This window comes from Embiotoca jacksoni, unplaced genomic scaffold, assembly GCF_022577435.1.
Source record: "Embiotoca jacksoni isolate LCO1_2020_lvr unplaced genomic scaffold, fEmbJac1.0.p SCAF_12, whole genome shotgun sequence".
Classification (NCBI taxonomy): Eukaryota; Metazoa; Chordata; class Actinopteri; family Embiotocidae; genus Embiotoca; species Embiotoca jacksoni.
This window is the reverse complement of record NW_027185252.1, coordinates 15776782-15800445: the sequence shown is the minus strand read 5'-3', so window position 1 is coordinate 15800445 and position 23664 is coordinate 15776782. Positions and strand designations below refer to the sequence as shown.

Sequence of the window (23664 nt, the reverse complement as noted above, 5' to 3'; positions counted from 1 at the left end):
GAAAACTCAGAGACACTTCACTTCTTGGCAAAGCTTTATGTTCACAAGGTTCCCACACTCAAGTCAGACCTTAAAGACTTTGCTTGGTGGAGTTATAATCTGCAGGTTTATGGACAGGACGGGACAAAACATCGGTCAAAGGATCTTCAAGTTTTTTTTCAAGGCAATCTGTCCATTTAAGAATTTAAAGTTTTCAAAATCTTCAAACCAACTACATACGATGCCATAAGAATAAATGACACACCTGGAAATAGAAAATAGCTGGTTTTATTTTTGTATCAAGATCAGACAGAGTTGCATGAGACAGTCTTTATGACTAATGGGATTATCTAAAATCCAGATTCAAACTAATGCACATTCAACTCTTACCAATAATGATACTCGGGTCTATTCCTACCAACTTCCTGATCAATTCCATGATTTCTAAACTCATGATCAGATTCTACTTTACATATTTATTACACAGCATGAAAAGAAAACAGGTAAAACAAAAGAGGAAAACAAAATAATTACAAGACATTCCAGTTCTTTTGAGTAGCTTCAATAAAACATGCAATCAAAGACATCCATCGGAGAATTGTGCAAAAATCTATCGTCATGGTCACACATCTGAATCACTGTAAACAACATTAGAAGATGTGCTCACAGCTTCCAACCCGCAGAGTCGACTGATGCACAGACGCTCTTGCTGTTGAGTCTTGCGTGGCACAAGAGATCATTCAGGAGTTCCGGTTTTTTTTCTTCATATTTACAATTTAAAAAGCATTTTTCATGGTTGTTTTTCAGGTTCATTATAACTGCGTTTTTCTCTGCAGTGGAAGAAAAACTGAGATCAGCAGCAGGAAAAAAAACAAAAAACAACCACTCGGATTTTAGAGTTGCAGACTTTAAAAGCAGCAGTTATTTACTAGTAAATATCAAAGGAATCACGTCAGTAGTATCCCAAAGCTTTAACCAACACCCTCGCATTGCAAATAAATCTCAACAAGCAAATGTATAACCATTAAAATTGAAATATAAAGTTGTTGTAATTATGTCAGCTTCACTTTGTCATTTTAAATCCAACATGTCTATTTACTATTTTTCTATTGTTGGAGACATAAAACAAAATCTACACGATCTTTTTATTTACATGTAGAAAAAATAAAATCTAATCTACTTATTAAACAACCGATGGCACAGGAAGAGGAAATAATAGTGAAAGAATAAATGTACGAGGACGAGTTCATCTGTTGTGAATGAGGGGCAGCGGTGAGGTATGTATATTTGGGCACATTCAGGAGGCACTGAGGCAACGCCGAAATGAAGGAAATAAGAGTGATCTGTCCCTGGAAGACAAAAAAAAAACTTGGAAGTTAAAATCAAACTGGAAAAATGACTCGCAAATTCTGAATGCATTCGTCTCGATGAGTGGAAATGTCTTTGATTCAGAATCTTGGGAGAATCTGGGTCTTTGGGTCAGACGCTGAGAGGAGAAAGGGTGAGTGGGTCGCGTCGTTGGCCATCGCTCCGGCTCGGAGAAGGAGCCAAAGGAAGGCGCATCTTTGGGTCGAGATCCGTCTGCCCCCCGCCGGCTTCTCAGTTTCCCGTGTAGAGATCCACAGTGCTGGAGCTGAGGCCTCGGCTCTCCCTGAAATTACCGCCTCCTCGAGTCTGACGGGACGGAAATGAAGGTTCAGATGTAACAATGAACTCATTTGACGTAATCTAACAGACTCCGTAGAAAGTGTTCCTCACCTGGAACGGGTCGTCGCTGGTTTTGTTCAGGTAATTCAAGGAGGCAGCTCGCTTCATGCTGTGGAACAAACGAGAGTAAAAAAAAATAAATAAATCATCTCCATACGGTATCCGAGACCAGACTACAAAACAAAAGAGGTTTCGATTCAATTCCGAACCTCCGAATCTGCTTTCGGGCTCAACGCTACCCGAGAAACCACAACAGAGCCCACTTCCTAAAGACATTACTGAAACTTCAAAAAAAAAAGTTCCTAAGTATGATTTTGCTTCGGAAGCCCGCTGCCTCTCAGGAAAGAGGCTTCCTTCAGCTCTTACTTGGTGCTGCGAGGTTCGGGCGGCCCGTTGCCCTGCAGCTTCTTCACCAGCAGCTCGCTGCTGCGACGCAACACGTCCCTGATTTTCCCCAGAGAGCCGCTGCGCTGGAGGGCTCCGCTGCCGTCCTGCACACGCACGCACACACGCACGCACACACACATCATGCGGGGGAAAAGCTCAAAGGTGCAAATAAGGTTTCTTCTTTCTCTTAAGTTGTGCGGATGCGCGTTTGTTTATGAACGTTTGGCTGCAGCCAAACAGCAGAAGTCGCACAAAAATGATTTAAATGAGACCGAAATATTTAACTGCGTCTGTAAATATATACGACGGTAATGATAGGTTTATGTTGTCATAATTCAATTTTCTGATAACGTTTTTTTTTATCCCGTGACATTATTAGAGTCAACCGCAGTGACTCCAGTTCACATCCATCGAGCAGGAATCCCGCTGTGGGGCTTTGACTGTCATCCAAACAGAGAGGCGTGTGCTACTTTTATTTTAGCCACAATAACAAGAGCACAATGAATGATTGAAAAATAATTAGCAGATAATTAACAATTCATTCTTTGAGGGAAAAAAAATGCCAAATGTGGCTTCCTTTCTGCATCTTTACTGAAAAAAATGTGCTCATTTGTTTTTTTGACAATGAACTAAACATCTTTGGGTTTTGGTTTGTTGATGTAACAATAATAAGTCCCCCTCATCTTCAGGATAATGTTACCAACATCTGTGATGCTTTACAGAAAAAAAACAAAAAAACATTCATTCAATTTGAAAATTAACAAACAAGATTAATAAATAATGAAAATAATTGTGAATTGGAGCTATAACAGTTCCAGTACATGTTCCTGTAATTGATCCATCCATCCATTCATTATTAGATACATCCCAGCTGGCCTACACAGTGTGTTTTAGTTACCAACCACTTATCAAACCACACTAATTACTGTATGAGCAGTGTTTGATGTGGTGATCATCAATATGCAGTACATGTTTATCACCAGCAGGGGGAGCTGTGGGGTTAAATTTCAGTGTAGGTGCGTCTGTGTGGCTCTACGGCTCCCATTGAACATTGAACATGACCGACTGTGTTTCCACTGATGAAACATTTCACGATGCAGAGAAAAGACAAACTTCACAAATGAAAAACTTTATTTGAGAATACCAACAAGTGTTGATGCAATAATCTTCACAATGCAGAATGGTAAATATAATGCAGTCCTACTTACTAAGATAGTGCTTAGAGACCTTACCATTTATGTTCTTCCACTTTAGGAAACTGAAGTCACGCTATATATGTCAAGAATAGACAGTTCAATAAATAAGCATTCCACTAACAACAATATTGCCATAATGATGTGATGAACAGAGTCGATTCTTTTGTTCAGAGTTGCATGAGAAGTTTAGGGTGTACTTGTTGGAAAGGAATGAAGAATCAAGGCCAGTAGCATACTGAAAAGCCGTATAGTGAATGCACTTGTCAAATCTATAAATACAGCCTACAATTACACTTCCATGATGTTAAAGTCATTTACATTCAGTTAGTTAAACATCTGAAATAACATGTTGATCTGGAGGAAACACTCGCACTGTACGTTTGGTGGCAAGAACAGTATGATTCACCAAAGTGACAAGGTTTACTTGCAAACCACTGTGTAGGGAAAATATAATGGCAACACACTCCATTGAGCTTTGTGTTCAAAATACAGTGTCAATAGCCAGAGAGGTCACTGCGACTGTACCACCGAAACATACACAAGTACACACTAAAACTACTGGGGGAGTCCAGACGTGTGTTGAACACCAGCTTCAACTCCAACACATCGAGGCAATTCTGAGCATTTACCTCCACCTTTCCTTTCCTTTCCTTTCCTTTCCTCTTTTCTTTTTTTGTTTTGTTGAAATCTATTATTATCTCACGCTCTCTCAGGTCGTCAAGTGTTTGTGCTCGATGCTCCGGATGGCTTTTACAGCATCGGTGAGTGTTGCCAATTCCCTTTGTAAATGCATGCTACTGTGTACATACAGAGCCTCTGTGAGTGCTCTGTCAAACCAAGGACACTGAGGCCGGTAAGAGCAACTTGGAAATGAATTACCATGGCAACAAGAGCTTGCTGTGATCGGACCAATTTGCTGTCAAACTTTTTCCTCATGTTGGCCCCATCTGGTCTTTCACAACAGGCAACACAATAGCAGTGTTGACGTTCGACTGCCTTTATATTCAGCCACATCATAATCAAAAGCATTTAAAAAAAAAAAAAAAAAAAAAAAAAAAAATGTAAACAATGTCATACAAAATAAAATTGAATAGGAAATATATCTATAAAAACAAAAGAAATGTCAACGCTCCCTTCTCTTTTCTCACCAATTCTGATTAGCATGTCAAACTATACAGTACCATTAATTTCAAACCTGTTTTTAAGCATTTGATTGCAGACATTAGTTAAAATCAGTAAATACACATTAAAAAAAAAAAAAAAAAAATACTACTATGGCTAAATACAGGCACCAAGTTGGAAGCTAGCTTTGAGGTCAACGTTCACTTGTTGTCTTCGAGTGCTCAAGACAACAACCGAATTCTGAGTGAAACCAATGCAGAGCACATGTGGAAATGAATCGTTGTGTAACATACTGATTTGATAGTGACTGTAACTTGGGAGTGATGCCTGGGGCCAAGGCCGCCATCGCTAGCATTTCTGTTTTGCCTCCTTCCAATAAACAACTTTCCTGCTCCTTTAACAAGCCAAATAAATCTACTATGCCCCTATGACAAATTACAAATGGGTGCTGAAGAGAGGAAAAATGTGCGAGTGACTTCCTCACAGGAAAAGATTTACACACACAATGACTTGTTTTTTTTTTTTTAAATGTTAAGAGAAAGAGTTGAAGTAACAGCTTCCGACAGAGAGGACGACACACGTTAGTGAGGTGGGGAGGGGGTGAAAGGAAGAGGAGAGGAAAAAAACAGAGCAGAGATGAGAAGACCAAACGTCCCAGCAGCTGTCAGTCGAACAGGGGACAGAGATGACAACCGGGAGGAGGGGGCTTTCTGAGTCTCTGCCGCAGGGGGGGGGGGGGCACCGGGGACGGTAGAGGAGCTGTTGGTTTGTTGGGACAGAGAAGGCCAGAGGGAACGACAACACACATCCTTTTGTAATTGTGTTGGGGAAGGAGAGAAGGATGGAGGAATAATCTTGATGGCTTAGGCCTGATAAAAGAGAAAGAGAAACAGACAAAAAGACAAAAACAGCACACATGGTGAGATTAAGAGCTCTGGGTTGGGCTTCCTGTGCTACACACCGACACGTCAACAGATCTGAGCTGCGTCGCTTTCCTTCGCTGACCTGCGCTGTCTACCCTCCAACAGATTTACTTCCAACACCTTCAATTTGGAGTCCGAATATACCCACAAAGTGTGGGAACACGGCACCGCGAGAGCCGTGTTTCTCTACAGCTGTCGAAGAAGCTGCACGACAACAAGCAGGTCGGTGGTGCAGTCGGTTGGTGGTTGCAGTCACCGTGACTCAGCTGCTTTTCTTTCCTCCTGGGATACCAGAAAGCTTGAAGCTGGCACACGGCAGCCAGCCAGTAGCTGTGCACTGCAGACGTGGGTCATCTGCAACACTAGCACTGAAATGGGAAGACTCAGAGAGCCACCGCACTGATGATGAAACACGCCTTAGGCTAAAAGCCAAATTTGTATCTGCTGACTGATGAAAACGTAATCTGAATCCTCCAAAACGAGCCGGGGCTCGTCTAATGTTCCGTTATTTCAAGGGATGACTAAGAAACTAATCATCTTCCCTATTCATATAACAACCCACCCAAGCTTATTGTGTGGAGTAAAGAGGTCAAGAGGGAGAGTACAATCCACTGAACGAGAAGGGGAAATTTGATTGACAGGCTGATTGGTTGTCATGGCAAGAAGAATCAACAAGGACGCAGGTTAGTGACAAACAGAAGAGGGAAAAAATAAAAAGGGCAAAAGCTGAAATGTGGGAAACATGCAAACTAGCAGGCAGCACATTCAAGCTGAGAGCACAAAGCAGTTTTACACACACGTACAGGGCTTGTGAGTCAAATCATGCATTTTAAAGAGACACATACAAGTAACTAATTAACACAACCACAAGTTTGCTGACGGCTGTCATCTCATCAGTGTTACTTCCTTGTATAAGTAAATGAGCTCCTGGAAATGGCAACTTCAATTAGTCCCATCTGAATTATTCAATAAACAAACAGCAGGCGTCTGTTCAAGTATTTAAGGCCTCAGTGATACGTTAGACCTTCTGAGAGCAGAGGAGACAGTGGAAGACATGTTTCGGTCAAATTAAACAGTAGGCGAGAGATATCTGACAAACTTATCACACGATCGTTAAGCAAATACCGAGACAGAACTTCCGAGTCTATTCTCTAAAACACAAGACACCCGAGTTGTAGTTAAACGTGTTTACAACTCTTAATGAATGGATGGATGGAATCTGTTCAAAATTATTTTAGTCAAAAGCACAACGCACAGTGACTAACTTACAGAAACAATCAGTAAAAAGCGTGAAAATGTCATGAACACATTTTCACTCTGGACTGTGTGAATTTAGTTTCTACTGCCGGGGCGGGTAATGAAAGGCCAGCACGCACCCTGCAATCCTCTGCATGCCATCGCAAGTTTCAAAGACAAGACAGGTCCACACTCGGGTGAGAACACATGCCGTTACCATTTTTTTACTGCAGGGACATTTTGAAGCGGTTTTGAGTAGCTGTGTTACGCACGTGTGCAGAGAAGCCTTCGCATTCACACAACTAAAACCCCAACTTTCTACTTCATGAGGGAGAGAGCAGCAGGCGTGATGTTAACAGACATTTCTCAGCCATGTGACAAACACATGGGGACACACAGGGGCCATTAGTGCGCGTGTTAAGGGTGAGCCCAGCAGGCTGGCATTGCCACATGCATGTTTGGACAGGGTTGGTGCAGCGAAGGGCGCGGCTGCACTTAAGTGAGGGGAGAGGCACAAGGCTCGGACGAGGCATCCCTGCCGGCACAATCCAGCTCTCTGGCTCACACCAGTCTCACCAGGGGGGCTGTGACCCAGCTCTCGTTGGGCATATTTAGCTGCATGCGGCACCGTTTTCACTGATCCCTTTCATAAAAAGGGAGATGGGTGACAAATCCTAAACAGAAATAAAAGCCCAGCGGTGATATGACACGAAGAATCGTTGGTCTGCGTGAAACAGCCAACAGCGCGAAAGGAAATAAAGCAGCCGGATGAAGCATCACATATCAGCCGCCCAGTTTACTGTGCAGATGTACGAGCACGGAGGATATTAGGAACCTTATCGGTGGTGCTTAATGGTGGAAACATGAGACATCCTATTAGGGGTTTAGACAGGCTGGATATCTCAAGAGTCCCACGTGATCAAATAAATATTTAATCTGTTGCCGGGGTGCCACAGACCGAGCTTGTGCCTCTTCTTTTTTTTGGTTTTTTTTTTTGTTACTGTTCCACTTGCGCAGAAGCATTTGCCAGCAAAACAACCATTTATTAAAATAAGACATTAGGGCTTCATTGTGGAGCAATGAACAACAAAAAAACATGTAATCCGAAGCGAACTCCGATGCTGTCAAAAACAACGGGTCAGCATGCCAAGACACTCAATCAGCTTCACATTTTGTCAAAGGTTTTTTTTTCCAGGATAACCTCATGGGAAAGATGTGGTGTATCTACAGAGAGCAGATGGACTGGTACAGACTATTCAACAACTGCTTTTCAATCAGCTGATGAATTTTTAAGATGGTGGGTCTTAAAATAATTTTGTGAGAGAGCAGGTTGTGCAAGTTCCATTATAATCTCACTCATATTCATCTTATAATGACTGATGAATGATATTATGTTAAGATTAATTTGGATAATTTTTTGCCTTTTCTTTAATAAGGACAGTGGAGACAGACAGGAAATGTGGAGAAAGAGATCTGAAGAATGACAAGCAGTAAAAGCCCGGCTGACCGGGAACTGAACCAGCGATGCCGCAAACACTCAGCTATCAGGGTCACGCTGATGAATAATATGGTGATTATGATGATGGTGACTGACATCATAGGGTCATCCAGGTGCTTTTCTGCAGTTTGACCACATTAACAAAAGGGTTTCCTGAGCTTCCTGCGAGGGGGATCGTCTGGAGCTGCTTCCTGACCGCCTCTGATGATTTAGATCCAGGAGCCAGAGGAATCCACTTCCTGCTAAAGGTTCCTGCTTCCTACTCACAGGTCATCTGACTGCACACCGTTTACATCAGTCACTGTCTTTTGTTTTGCGTTCTATTCACCGGAAGGATGCGCTGTACTGGTCCACTCTCCCTGTGATAGCACCAACACCACCTTGTTCTTTCAGAGAGGCCGCTGGCCTTGTTGACTAAACTGTAGTGGATGTGTACTCACCCCGTTCCACTCCACGCCCATACTCACTTCCTCGCCGGTCTCAGAGCCGCTCTCATACTTAACGCTGGCCAGGCTGTCCCTGCTCCTCCGCCTGTCGCCCTCTGTATCTTTCAGGATCTCCACCACACGTGTCTGGTGGATGGGGTCGATGCCCTGATGCATATAAACACATATTTTGTTATGAGAAGGAGCACAGACGCAGAGATAAGCTTGTCGATATGAGTGAGAGTGCGAAGTTATGTGGAGGAATTAAACGTTATTCTGCGTTTCCTTCTCTTTTAATGCGTTCAAAGCACGAGACAAGGACATATTTTAAATGACTGTGAGACTATGAGATGGGAGTGATGTTAGGGGTGGGGGCTTTATGGGGGGGCTATCAGTTAGAGACAAACCACTTACTGTGTTGCTCTGGATCCATAGCAATGTAGGGAAAGGGAAAGAAATATCATGAGATTTGTTGTCCTAACACGGGGGACATATTTCAGAATTCACAGAAAAAAACAGAACTGAGAAGTTATCTGCATGCAGAAATGAGCATTTCTCAGTGAGGACATGCTGCTGACCTGCTTGCGAGACCTCACGGCGCACTCTTCCAGGGTCTCGGCAGCCTCGAGCTTGCCCTGGCGGCGGTACAGAGCCCCCAGGTTCCTCAAGGTGGTGTTCACTGTGGGGCTGGACGCAGAACAGACAGGCACATGGACATTTAGTCAAAATTCATATGAGCAACAGCTGGAAGAAAGTACTGGAGGAAAAGGCTCAAACCTTATCCGGAAAAATTAAAGGTCATTCCCTCATATGACTTAAATAAACAGCTTCATTTCTGGCCTCCAGCATGTGTGTTCATTGTGCCCAGTCTTTGACTCACCTGTTGACTTTGCAGGCCTTGTACCAGCCTCCGTACTCCCCGTATGGAGTATTGTCTCTGTGCTTGCCCTGGAAGTAAATAAAGGACAAGAGCAAGAGAAGCATTGGAGGGGGAGTGGTGGTGAGAACTGGATCAGCAGCATTTTTCCTCTGTTTACAGAAAACTATCATATAACCTATGGGCTTATGTTGTGTGTGTGTGCAGGGCATGGCCCTGAAAGGAGGATTATATTTCACTTTCCAGGATGTGACTTCTTTCTCAACCTTTGAAAAGGCCATTTAAAACCTCCTGTTTGCTTTGAGGTTGCTCAGAGAGCCGCTCACCTTGCTCATCTCCTCTCTCTCCTCTGCGTGCATCCAGATGGGTTTGTTCTCAGCTGCAGACAGAAAGAGACGAGAGACGGTCGACACACAGGACTGGAAAACAGCATAATAACTTCATCTCCTGACATTTTAATGAATCCTAGATTTAACATTATCACTGCTCAGTGATACGGTTTGTCAATTCCACCTGCCTCTTAAGTGACAAGTTAAGCATCAGATATTTGTGGATAAGATTATGATTAACCAGCCAGTTTTCACATTAAAGATCAACTTATTAAAAGTCTAGCTAGATATTTGACACAGTTCTTGACAACATAAAGATTGAATCAACTAAACTATTTTCCCGAGCTTATTTAGAAAGTAAATACAGAAACATAGAGTAACAGCTTTCATGAATATTTAGCAAATTCTTCTCCAAATGAATTGAGAAGGAAATCGGTGTATAAATCTAGATAAAACCATACAAATGCACCATCACGATTGTTTTTCTGCGCAACAACCGGAGCAGGTGAAAATAGGTGATACCAGAGATGCAATACAGACAGAGATCATCTAATAAAGTAATAAAGCAAAGAAGTAGCCAATTTCTTTTAATCACTTTTAGATTTTAGGGTAATCGGTAATTTATCATTATAAATTATAAATACATGCTTCCAAACATGTAAATAAACGTGAATTGAATGAATATGCCTTTAACACCCACACACAGCACCTATAACATAAAAAAGATATTCAAGTGTTGCAGCTTAAAGTTGCTTCACTTTCACCTTCAACTCGCTGAAAGGTTTTTGAAAAACATCTCGGCACTATTGTTGAGATAAGTGACACGTGAAAAAATAAACCTCTCCGAAAAATGTGAGATGCTTTCTCGCTGCATTGTGCCGAGTCACTTTAGCTCCTTTTTCAAAGCAGTCAATCTAATCCCTGGAGGAGGGCCGACGAAAGGCTCATCTTAAGCTAAAAGAGAAGAAAATTGCAAGAGTTCATCTTTCAGACAAGCAAACTCTCTTTTCCTTCATTGGTGGAAGTCAGCACATTACGAAGAGCATCGTCCACTTTTTAACCATCTGTCCAGAACTGACTGCTCGCTGGTGTGAGACAAACAGTGGATGGAAGATACAATGGTGGAGGAGACAAAAATACATCGAACCCGTGTATTTAGTTTCATGTAACCCACCAGCAGTTTTCTCTGACAAACTATATTCATTTTTTTTTTTTTAGGTTGAGAGACAAAAGATTCTCCACCACAGCAACATAAAAATAACCTTTTAAACATGAACTGCAAGCTACAACATCTACTTTGAGACCTTACCATCAACAGATCCAAACTCTTTCTCGTGAGCACGAGTCAGAATCTCTTTGTACAGAATCTCAGCCTCCTTGTATTTCCCCTGTTTGAGAAAGCAGGATGCCTGAAGAAGAAACGGAGGTGAATGAACATTTAAGTGTTGAATCAAATGGACCGACTGCCTCTTAATGTGCCCCCCCGAGGGAGAAAGAACAGTTTGTCTGTGTGGCGCTGCTGCACACCGAGGCTCATGAAAAACGACATCGTACCATAGAGCCTCCCTTTCTGCACATACCGCCTCTTTATCATCAGCGAGACAGCTTAACCGAGCGAGGCAGTAACAGCACTAACGGTGACTAAATAGTTATTTAAACTCCTCTAAGGATGAAAACACTTGCGCTGAAAGAGTAAAACAACAGCTGCCCTTCATAACTTCTGTTTTTAAAAAGGCTTTGTTGAAGACATGAGTAGAACACATAGTAGAACTGAAAAACATCAGTTGAATGAAGTTTTCAAAGATAGTTCAGGTGGAATCTCTGCAGGCAGAAAGCAATTTCCTTGCTCAACACCCCCGCAGAGACCGAGCTCAGGCTGACAGAACAAATGAGGGATTTTGTTCACAATAAAATTCCTCTGCCTGTGTTGACCTTGGTACATTCACAGCTCAACAAGGTCTCACCAACATGAACAGAATTAGAAAGTGACAGGTTTGAGAGCAGCTTCTCTCTCACCAGGTTGTTCTTGGTTTTGGCCACGTTGGGATCATCTGGGCCGAGCCTGCGCTCGTAGATCTCCAGGGCACGACAGTAGTAGTACTCCACCTCTTCGTATTTGCCCTGGTTCTGACACAGCAGGGCCAGGTTGTTCAGCTGCTTGGCCACATCCGGGTGGTCCTTGCCCAGGACCTGATGGAAATAAAGAAGCGAATGTTTTGAATTGAATGAAAACGTTCTGCCTTAAGCTCCTTTGTGCATCTCTTCCTTCTGCAGCTTCATATCCTGCTGCTGCTTTCACCAGGCAGCACGTCAGCCTGCTGCAGCCACTCAGGAGATCTAATAAAAGGCTCGTTGATCAATAGGAAGGGTACAGAATACAGCTTTCAGGCACACAGAGACTCTTTGTACCCTGCTGAGCTCCGTAGTTTGTAGTTGTCTCCTATCCGTCTCCTGCTCGCTCCCCCAACGCCTGCTATCCATTTTCAGCCGTGCTCTCAATTAAACCCTATAATTCCCCGGAGCGGCCCGTGGTGGAAACTTCACAGACAATTTAAGAAAATCGTTTCCTCTCTTCCCTATTTATAGCAGCTGGTATTACAGTAGCTCCACTGACATTTTAGAAATATTATCACTGTTAATTACTTGAAAACACTGAGCTAATTGTTTCACTGGTTCAGCCCTGAGATGAGGCCTCGATAGCAGCACTGCGGACGGCTCTCCTGCTGCAATCCAGGGATGTGGCCTACCTTCTCTCTGATCTCCAGAGCCCTCTTACACAGAGGCTCGGCCTCCTTGTACTTCCCCCTCTTTCCGTACAGCACGGCCAAGTTGTTCAGCGTTGCAGCGACCTGGACACAGAAACAGAAAAACCTAAATGAGGCCACTTCTGATTAGATTTTGTACTGGAAATATAGCTTAACAGTTAACTTCAGTCCTTCACTCGCAGTTGTTCATCAAACTACAACAGTCTAGTAGTATATTGTTCTATCAAGCTGTGTTGAGAAAAAGCCCCCAGCCGATTTGATTTGACACCCGGTCAAAAGAAAAATATGAAGCTAACTGCAAATCCCACAGAGCTGCAGGGAGTAGCACTGTGTAAGTAGCTTCCTTTAGGCTGTATGAGGCGTTTCAGTGTAAATCGATTCCTACAAATCTGTTCACAAAAGTGAAACACACAATGTCTTTTAATATTTTCCCATTGGTTATTCTATGACTTGGTTCATGCTGGATTTACCGGCAGACATTGAGCAGTCACGATTGATTCCTCCATGCCTGCAGGCAATGGTCAAAAATCCATACTTTAATGGTGGAGGAAGAAATCCATACAGACTGCCTGAGCCGGACAGTAAACAAAATACTGTGCAGTTATTGCCTCCCTGTTGACCGAGTCTTTGAGCAAATATGAACCAACAACAGGGTCTGATCTGATCTGACCAAACATGGATGTGTGCACGTGTAAATATGGTTGCCATGAGAACAGCAGAGTCTTACAGCAGGATGGTCTCTGCCCAGGGTTTTCTCACGGATGGACAGAGCGTCATTGAGCAGGTGGGCTGCCTCTTTGTATTTGTTCTGATCCCTGCATGAGTGAGAGACAACGGGACGATGTTTTGAGACTTAATGTTTCTCAACACTCTGACGTTATTTGTTAAAAAAAAAAAAAAAAGGCGTCAACATGCAATTTAACAAACACAACAAAAACCAAACAACTAGCTACAGCTGCTATCGGAGGTCTCTTTCTGACCTATAGACCAAGGCCAAGATGTTGAGCATGGTGGCCACGTCGGGGTGGTCGTGTCCAGAGGTCTTCTCCAGGTCCTCCAGAGCTTGCTTGCAGAGGGGCACGGCCACCTCGTACCTGCCCTGAGAGGCATACTGGATCACCAGGTTGTGCAGGGTTCTCAGACGGGCTGGGATCTCGTAGCCTCCCTGCTGGGCTGCAGCCACCGCCGCACTGTTGTGCTGGTGCGGCACTGTGGGGGACAAAGGCCACATGCACAGGGCGAAGTTCAGACTGCTGGTCAAAGTGAGAAAACTCACACCAGATCATATCGCAAACTGAATCTGGATAATAATTAAGATGACGGGGATATTTCATTCAAGTGTTTATTGGAACAACACTATATTATCTCTATGAAGGATGTGACACCCCACAACACGGCCGATATCATCTTAATGCCAAATTAAATATTACGCATTTCTATTATTCAAAGAAAGTTTGCTTATTGAGTCATTTCAATGCAAAAATACTTGTGCCCTGCTCGCCACAGAAAGGTTAATTTGATGACAACGCTCGGCCTACAGCAGCGTCAATTAGTTATGCTGCTATAGGCCTGCTACATTTCTTTAACATTGATGCTTTAATGTGGTTGCTAATTATTTTATTTACTTGCTGTATGTTCTTTTACAATTGTAAAAGTGTTTTGGGATCATGCTGCATTGGGATTTTAGACTTGAAATACAATTTTATTGAAATACATTGTGCTTTAAAAGGGTTTTAATTTACGTGGTGTTTTACCAGTTAATACTGTGATAATCACTCATTTTAATCCCATGTTATAAATACTATTGAATAAACATGCATCACGAGCTCTTTAGTCTAAATGTAGACTATCATTTCAGAAGTCATCCATCACAGAAAAGCTAATTCATCAGGTTTTACGGTCTTATTAATGACGCTGCTGAACTGTTCGGTGCTGTGTGAGCTTACTTCCTTGGCCATGCTCCTCCTCATCGTTGGGGAAGAGATCATCCAGGGAGTCCTTTGGTGTTTCTCGGTCCTTCTCCTCCTGCTGAAAAGTATAAACAAACCTGCCTTTGAGATTCTCTGACAGACGGCAGGAATAATGGGCAGCGACTCAGGCGTCGTCTTGATCAGACATGTGAAATGAAGAATGACATATAAAGGAAACAACACGGAAATGAAGAACGACGGGCATATCAATCTTCTTAATCATATCTGCATGCAGACTTGATATTTATGTGATAATATCAGAGTGGAGAGCTACTGAGCACCTGAGACTTAATTTACCCTCTGGCAGTCTTTGAATGTAATATCTCAAGAGTAATTTTCAAAAACAGACGTGGCTATATTAAACTATTAAGAGCAATACATTCAACAATCTATATTAAAAAAATAAAAACATATGAGCAAATGATTTCCTCTTGACAGGATTAATTGGATTTAAGGATGAACTGGATTCAGCCATATTCATTTAAAGATTCGATGAATGCCGGTTAAAAGCTGGAAAAAGGAAAAGCTGCTTCTTGAGTAAGAACCGCGACCTTCAGGCTTCTCGCAGGACAGGATCCTGCTGAGTTAAGCAGTTAGTGGATACAGGCTATTACAGCCCCTTTTTGTGACTAAGAATATGGTAAGAAAATGCAGTGATTCATTCCCTCCAGATCAATGAGGGCTCCATCAGAAGGGCTCGTTCCTGGAAGACCACGTAATTTGTTATTCCTGTCATAAATAAACAGCAATGGGTTTTTTTCTCCCGTAATGGATATCACCATCGACGGTGTGGTTCTCTTTAGAGCGGAATCAGTCATTTTAAGGGAATTTCTAAGATCATGTTTGTGTCACTGCTGAGGCTAAATAATATAGCCAACTTGAAAACAGTCAAAGGAACTCTTTCTGGTTTACAGAATCGTCTTAGGAGTGAGGACAACTTAAAAACAACACATACAAATATAATGGAAATATCTCAAAATGAACCCAATCTCACAAAAATACATCAGTGACCGAGTCATTATAATTCAGTGGATTGATTTGTAACCGTAAATGAAAGGATTCTGTCTCGATGTCAGTTTACTATCTCTACTTACAGTGGGTGAGACATCTTCGTCGTATTTTTTGAGCTGGTTCATGAACTCCAGGTGCTTCTTCTCCTCCTCCAGCTGGGCCACGCTCTGCTCGCTCTTCTGCAGCTTCTGCTGGGTGTTGGCCAGCTCGTCCCGCAACCACTGATTTTCCTGGCAGAGCCTCCTCACCTGCGCGCGCAGCTTCTGCTTCTCGGACTCCACGGCGTTCAGGTGGTTGGACAGCGCCATCATCACCTGCGACGAAGAGCAATGACATTTAACACGGACAAACTGTTGGAGCGACAAGTCGTCAGAGAACAAACCGGGGCTGATTGTGAATGAATCACGATCAGCACACAAGCTCAGTATAGAATGAGGAAGTAGAAACACTCACAGTAGACGACAGTAGCACATCGATGTGTGGGACGCGTTTCATTTTAAGGAACATTTTTAGCTTACATCGTCCTCATGGCTAAACTATATCTACTCATTAAACAGAAACATATTATTTTGTCCTCCTCACGCCTTCCCCGCCCGTCTCACCTGTGCTTCCCCCAGGCCCAGTTCAATCATCTCCACCGACTTGCGGAGCAGATTGGACTTCTCGTGCACCAGGTTGGCCTCTTCATCCTTCTTCAGGCACTTGATGGTCTCCAGCAGGCTGTGGAGGATGGAGTTGTGCTCGTTCTTCAGGGCCTCCAGACCCTGGATCACCAGCTTAGTGTTAGAGATGATCTCCTCCTGAGAAAGCTTCTCCAGCTTCTCTTCCCGAGGGTACACCATAGTGGACATCTTTCTTTGTAGCTCAAGGAAACCTGCGCAAGGTTTGAGGAAAACAAAAACAAACAAAAAACGGGGATGTGAAGACGGGCCAAGGCATCGTGGGAAAATCAAAACAGCAGCTGCCACATTAAAAGGACATTTTCATGATGATCCTTCAAAGATACAAGCTGTGATTGTTTATCACAAAACATGTCTCATTAGCTGGATGTATCTTTAGTTTCAAATGATCTTACACTATAAAACATTTAAGGCATTCTCTTCTGGTGTGACATGAAAAGAGCCACTCTCCATTCTCAGTTGAAAGACATCCACGTCTGACTGTGAAGAGCCTCCCTCTATGCTGACAGGCACGTCATCTCTGTGCTCTACTAATATGATCATAGCGTGATCCTCCAGCTATGTGACGGCCATGAAAGGGGAAATGAACTCATGTTTAATCACCATAGCTGAGATGAGGGATTCCAGTTTATATAGGTTAGCATTTCTTTGAGCTCAAAAACTGGACAAATTTAGAAAGTATACAGTTCAATGCGCTAAAAAAAAAATAATAAAAAAAATAAAATAAAATACAGATAGTTAAATATAACATTATAATAGTAATAACAAAATATAATAATAATGAAAAACAAGGGTTAAATGAATGGCCACATACAGAGTAAAGACATGTAGTTTCATGCACAGCTGAGTGCTACAGGGTGTATCATGCTGGTGGAGAGACTGCTGGGATTTGGCACCTATAATAAGCTTTGGCTGCGAGCAAGGCTGCAGCGAAGCACAGGACACACAGGTGCTGCAGTGTGGATGCATTCTGCTGCCAGCACCCAAACACAGGCCAGCCAAGCTGGCTGCATGACTGGATGAAGAGTCAAGAGGAGGACGACCTGACAAAAGCCTCAGTAATACAGCTCAACAGCTGGCCAAGTCAAAGGAAAAAGAAAACCTCAGTGAGATTTAATAATATTGTGTTCTCAAGAAATGTCAGCCCTTTGGTGAGAGCATGGAACATGTGCTATTTTCCCCAAACAGTCCGAAGATAGCCTCTGACTCAATGAGCCACATCACCGGTGGCTACATCGCGCGAATGTCAGCGCAAATGCGGCCCTGCCCTTTAACTGCAGTCCAGCCGATGGTAAACTAATGTGCGCTGTATCATGGCGGCAGTGAGGATAACGGGTTAAGGATAAGGGGGCTCGCAGTAATAGAAACACCAGCCGAGAGCCATTTGCCTCCAGGAAAATATACACTACACTATTAGTGAGCCGCTCCCTGCTTTGCTACTTGCATTTCTGCAACGGTGTAATAAATCAGCGCTTTTACAAGAGAAACAGAACAGAGAAACAGAACAGATAAACAGAACAGATAAACAGAACAGGAAAAGTCCTCAAAAATTGAAATAAATAGCTATTTGCTTTGTATTGTGATAACTGATACAGTCCAAGACCAAAATGTGTTATACACACTTGAGAGGATTGAAACCGGAAAAACAATGAAATAATCTACCAGTTGCAGTTCTATCCGTCCATTCATTAGGTCCACTCACAGAAAATGTCATTTGTTTGTGTATTTTCAGTGGACCGTGGCTCAGCTCTAAAGCCGACACTTCCACCGGTGGGAACATAGACAACACATCCAAGCGGGTCTGTTGCTGGGATCCAGTGACGTTTCTCATGTCACATCATGAACTCAGAGCTGGGCTCTGTCAGGAGAGTGTTATCCAATATGCCAAGACGTATCACTGCAGACACCAGACAAGCAACCAGTCAGCTCGTGGCCAACTGAGTGTCAGTCAGCCAGAAGGAATGAGCTTTAATCGGGACGGCACTTGAGTCCGCCTACCCACAGCTGGAACCTCTGGATGGGCAGCGGGGATCGGTGAGACTCGGGGAAACCAAACGCGACTGGGCGTATGGGAGGATATAGAGGAGACGTGTACGTCTCTGCCGGCAGCTCTTGGATTTATGAACCTGACGACTCCTAAAAAATGCACTGCATCAAAAAGGCAAAAATATCAATGGATGCTTCCTCTTTTCCTTTTTTTGGGAGACAGAAGCTTCACGCCTGAACTGTGTGCATGGAAAAGTGAGAAGATGAAGGGTGGAGTGAGACGGATGAAAAACAGAAAACATCTCGTTTAAGCTGTTAAAACGCTGGAGAAGCGCTGACTGGTTAATACCAAGCTTGTTAGGTTTGGTACCCGGGGGCGACACTGAGCATCTCTCATCTGCTGTTTGGAACATTTCATATCTAATCACGCTTCTGCTTTCATTTAACGTGACGAAACAGAAGAGCAGCAGAAAGCTAATTCACGGAGACAACACGAGCTCCTCAGAGTGAAGCAGAATGAGAAAATCCATTAAGAATTTTTCATCACACAACTAATGAGCCCTTCCTGATGAAGAGCACATTAGAAATAGTAGCATGGACTGTTTCTGAACCACAGGTCATCACAATTACACCTACCAAACATGAAAGTCTAGAAAAGAAAAGTGATGTTGTATTTGCTGCGAGCTAAACGTCTCTCTCCATGTAAAACGAATGCCGAGCAGTAAAACATACACTAACATATATGTAAGAAAACAGCACTTGTAAGAATTCATCAGCAGAAAACAGTTCATTTGAGGTTGTGACGGTATGTTTATATTTAGTGGAACAAAAGGAACATGACCGGAGGGTTCAGTCAGCTGTTGCAAGCGTGCAGAGCAGTTAAATGTGCAAACGGGAACTTTGATCCACGGGCGACAAATAACACACATCGGGGTGAATTTAGATGAACGCAGAACGCCGGCGTACAGTTCAGATAGCTGACAGACAAACAAACACTCTGCTTTACTGAAACGCCACAAACAGATCAGGTCTACCTGCACGGTCAAAGAGCAGCTCCGTCTTTGTACAATGCGCTGAGCTGCATTCATAGGTTACATGGACATCATTTGAAAGGGGCGAGGTCCAAGTGAAGCCGAGGCAGACATTAGCTTTGCATGAAGACCTGACGGTAGGTTTTGCAGCTCACTTCTCCCTGATAAGGTCTGCTACTATTGAGCTCCTAGATTTTCTGAACACGGAGGAGATGTTATCTCTGAAAGAACAAGGATCTTCACAGGTCAGACAGCTTATTACCCTGCAGAGTTACTCATGAGTCTCAGCTGTTTAACACCTGCACGGATGAAAGGTTTGACTAGCTGGATGAGGAGCTAATAAAGAAAGTGCTTTCATGTCAGCCAGCATCTTTTCCTTGATAAAATACTCAGAACGCTTGTATTTGTTTCTTCTAGACAGCTGGAGTTCACATTTTTCAAGACTTTAAAGAGGTGTGATGAAGTCCAACGGCTCTGTTGTTTTTCCCCTCACGAGGCTCCCCTTGAGTTAATCTTTAACATCTACTTTTTCACAGACATCTTTGGTTTGTAAATAAATATTACAAATGCAACAGCAGAGAGCAGCAAACAGGAAAATAAAAATGCAAGAGACCGATGAGGTGAAATGAAAGACCTGCAAAAAACGATGATGTCCAGAACGTGACCACTATTCGTGCTGAAATGGGTCCCAGTGCTTTGAAACATGCACTCATTGTCAAGCCTACGTGTTACACATTACAGTGTCCAGCCACACATATTCACTCGGCTTGGGCTTGTATCCAAATGCTCCAGGTTCAGAAACAATTAGGATCAAGTATTACTTGAGGTTCAGAAGCTGCGAGTAGCAAGAAATGTTGTCCGCTTTGCTTATAACGAGCAAAAAAAAAAAAAAAGTAAACACGGGCACACGAAGAAAGCGTTTTCCACAAATCCCTCGGCATGCAGCTGCTTGACCTGCCATTTTAATACACACGCGGCATAAATAAGGTATTAACAGATGTCGCTGCCTCTCATTGGGACTTTACAGCAGATGCAGATTATTACAAATGGAGTTTTACAGCGGCAGTCTGAAACCATTAGGGTGTCATATTTGTAAAACAAATGTTTTTAATGAAGAGAAATACCTTATAAACAACTGACAAAATATGTAAAGGGTACATATTTCACTGACAGAATCTTTATATCCATTACAGAAGCCACTAACTGGCTGCTAAAGGCTTAAACCATCTGTCTTTCATGCTGGCTGTTTTCAGCTGCTGCTGCTGGACCAGAAAACAAACCTCGGTTTCAGGGGCAGATCAGAGCCTCATAGTTTGGCACGGAGAAAAGCTGATGAAATAATGTCTCCTCCTCCAGCAACAGCGCTACACGCAAGCAGAGCGCATCATAAAATTGCTTCCCCCAATCCAAAGGGATCCGTTTTAAAATTTAAAAAAAAACGAAACGCTCTGTGCGAAACGGAGGCAAACGGAAATGAAACGGGACAGCGATGGATGCTGATGTTGGGGAGTGGACGGCAGCTGCCTGCAGGATGATGATGACCTTCCTGCTGCTTCGTCAGAACAACCAGCATCAGACCGGGCTGCACGTCAAGAGATGAGCCCGCCCACACCCGGGGGGGGGGTGGGGGGTGGGGGGGGGCAGAGGAGTGCAGAGGAGCAGGTCGGATGGGGGAGGGAGACATCCCGATGTCGACTCCGCTGCTTCTCTTTACTCATCAGACACAAAGGAATATGTCTAATGAGACACGATAAAACAGCCTCAACAGCACAACTGACAAGCTCAACAAAAAAAAGAGGAGTCGCACATGCCACCGAAGCTGAGGAGGACACACCAGTCGGAAATGTTTAAGCTCACCGTCTCTTGGTGCTGTGCAAATAATCGGTTAACCTAAATATAGTTCTCCGCCATATATTTGCATCGTGACGTCCATCAGTAAACGCCTCACTAATGAACCCACAAAATATTCGCTAAATTCAACCAGCAAACACTAAAAGCAGTTTCTGATAACGTGACAGTTGATTTTATTTAAGAAAAACACCATTTAAAAACTTCAGAAAGGCAAGAGATCAGCTGTGATGCAAAGGCCTTAAATAAAATGCATCTGTGGAGATGTTAATGTGGCTCACCAGTTTCACTCCTTCCCAAAGCTTGAATGCAAAGCACCAACAGTAACACAATGTATTACTGACCTTATACAGGGTGCTTTATTTGAGCAATCTAAAAAAGAAAATGGCTAAATCCAAATGTTTTTCTGGGTCTGCAGACGCCACCATTAGCTGCTCATTTCAAACCACAGAATCCTTATTTGAACAGAGAAGCCATCATTTGTCATTATTTACTTTATGTGGACCTGGAAATGAATTTTATGGACAAGTCAGATGACTCAACCTTGCAAGAAGCTCAAAGGTCGTAAAAAAAACAAAATACAGCAATCACAGCACCTCTGCCTCGGAGTCGATTCAAGGTCCAAGAGGACAGACCGGTTTCATAACGAGACAAGTCTGCGTTTAAATACACAACTTGAGCGTCTCCGTATCGACGGTCGGTTTCCACCACGAAGCAGAGGGCCTCTGGACCATCATGTCATGTTTGTCCATCCATCCGTGTTCGTTACAGTCTCTCCATCTCCGGACAGACTTCACATTATTACATCTCCCTTTGGTGAACACCGTCATCACTCAGTGCCTCGTTTCTCCTCACCGCACCACAACCATTCAACTGATCTTACAGTAGTGGCTCAACTAAAACAAACAAAAAATCCCTTAAATGATATAAATCTGCTCACTACTCACTACTCACGAGTGTAAATTGCACATTCATTGTTTTTGCCTTCGGGGCGGTGATAAAAACTCATAATTTGAGAAGCTGCTATGTTCTTCTCTATAATTGTTTGGGTATGAGCGATCCTATAAACCCTTTAAACTTCAAGAAAAAAAAAAAGGGTGTGATGCACTTTGGTATCATAGCAGTAAAATACCAGCTTAGGAAATGGAAAAAAACAAAAAGCACAAACAAGCCAGTGGAAGAAGTCAGTGCCGATTTCCTGACTGCTTGATGAAGTCTGACACCACCAGATCACGGAAAATCCTCCTCTTGTTTCCTGCACAAACACAACGCCGGCATCACCGCCAGACACAAAGGAGAGACAGCCGTCTCGGAGGGTGTGGCAGGGGGGGCCTGCAACGACCAGGAGGGACGTGGACACGGACACCGTCCTCCGCTGTCACCGCTCCTCCCAGACCAGCTGGAGGAGGACTGTCTCCCCGGTTAACGACTCCGAAAACTTCGGCTGGCTAAAATATTGCCACGCATGAAGGATAAATATCCCCTCGAGCATTTGTTTATTTTGTTTTGTTTCTAACGACTTCAAAGTACAACAACAACAACAACAACAACAGATCAGCTGGTCTATCGATTCACACATTTCCCACTTCGTCTTCGCGGCTGGGCTTCTCCTCCCTTCACCCAGCAACCCTCTTATTGATCACGATCTCCACGTTTTTTAACCTTCGTACGTCCTTCAGCGGGGTCGATTACGATGTTTTCTGACCGTCAACTCGTGAGTTTATAAAACCAGTCGACGGGTTTGATCTGTTTATCAGCTCCGCTGCCAGTTAGCTTCCAGCTAACCCAGTTAGCAGCACCACTCCCCGGCGAGCTGTCGCGAGTTTTGTCCGTTTTAACGTGCCCGAGCTCAACGGTTTGACGCGTGGCAACGTCAACGGACACGACATGAACACGCGGCCGCGTACGGGTTTGAACAGTTTTAACATTTTGGAAGGAGAAATGCAGCTTTCACTTACCGAGAGCTTGAGACTGACGGCGAGCTCAGCCCCTTTAAATCCAAAATGTCTCCGACACGGCGAGACTCTCCCAGCAGCCTTTGCGGCCGACTCGGTGTTGCGGTGACGTCATGTTTTGCTTTCGCCGCTTTTCTTGGAAGAAAAACGCAAAATGCTCAGTTACAAGTAGTTTTATTTTTATTTTATTTACAAAAGAAGCAGACAAAAATAAATAAATACAACGGGCACAGCGCACATGAGTGTAAGTTATAAATGTGACTTTATTGTGTTACTTTTAAAAGATGAGCACAAAGACTGTAAACAGCAGCGGACAGCGACATCTGGTGGTGAATCTGTGAACACCAACAAAGGTTTACAAAGGTTATGTAATATTGGTTTAATGTTATTCTGTTTCTCAACTTTCTTTGCGAAATGACGCAAGTAACGTGATCAACATTTTCACAGTTTATTAGTATTATTATTATTATTAATTATATTAAAATGTAAGAGGGGAAATCCTGCCCCCTAGAGGCGAAGTGGAAACCAGCAGCTCGACAACGTAAACTGCTTTACTGCATGTTTGATGGCGGACACCCTGATACACAAGGGAAGGTGGAAGTATCACAACTTAAACAACCGATACTTCAACTGTGCAGTTTTCTTTACAAAAAAAAAAAAAAAAATTGTAAAAAAAAAAAAAAAAAAAACATGGAAGAAAAATAAAGGAAGGAAAAAAAAAAAATCTTAACGTCGAGGG

At 43.2% G+C, this 23664-nt stretch overlaps 1 protein-coding gene across 5 annotated transcripts; it reads right to left on the bottom strand.

Annotated features, from left to right (window-relative positions):
- Window positions 1-247: 247 nt before the first annotated feature.
- Window positions 248-23016, bottom strand: LOC138195555 (kinesin light chain 1-like). 5 transcript variants are annotated; one of them, XM_069145075.1, is made up of 17 exons: window positions 22929-23016; window positions 16028-16299; window positions 15509-15739; window positions 14391-14472; window positions 13425-13653; window positions 13172-13259; window positions 12427-12528; window positions 11696-11869; window positions 10989-11088; window positions 9677-9729; window positions 9354-9421; window positions 9052-9160; window positions 8888-8896; window positions 8489-8641; window positions 2053-2177; window positions 1738-1795; window positions 248-1653 (listed from the first exon to the last, which is right to left on the bottom strand). In XM_069145075.1, the coding sequence occupies exons 2-17, from the start codon at window positions 16274-16276 to the stop codon at window positions 1579-1581; spliced, it is 1905 nt and encodes a 634-aa protein (XP_069001176.1). In that variant the 5' UTR covers window positions 16277-16299; window positions 22929-23016; the 3' UTR covers window positions 248-1578. The 5 variants fall into 5 exon arrangements, with proteins under 5 accessions (XP_069001176.1, XP_069001177.1, XP_069001175.1 ...); XM_069145076.1 differs by lacking the exon at window positions 22929-23016 and adding an exon at window positions 20403-20628; XM_069145074.1 differs by lacking the exon at window positions 22929-23016 and adding an exon at window positions 17768-17951.
- Window positions 23017-23664: the final 648 nt, after the last annotated feature.

Excerpts from the sequence above, each read along its gene's own strand:
- LOC138195555 (XM_069145074.1), bottom strand. The coding sequence starts at position 17,936 with ATGAGAAACGTCACTGGATCCCAGCAACAGACCCGCTTGGATGTGTTG. Across the intron at positions 13,654-14,390 it reads GGAGGAGCATGGCCAAGGAA|TGCCGCACCAGCACAACAGT; the intron begins GTAAGCTCACAC and ends TGTCCCCCACAG. Across the intron at positions 9,422-9,676 it reads AGAGAGAGGAGATGAGCAAG|GGCAAGCACAGAGACAATAC; the intron begins GTGAGCGGCTCT and ends ATTTACTTCCAG.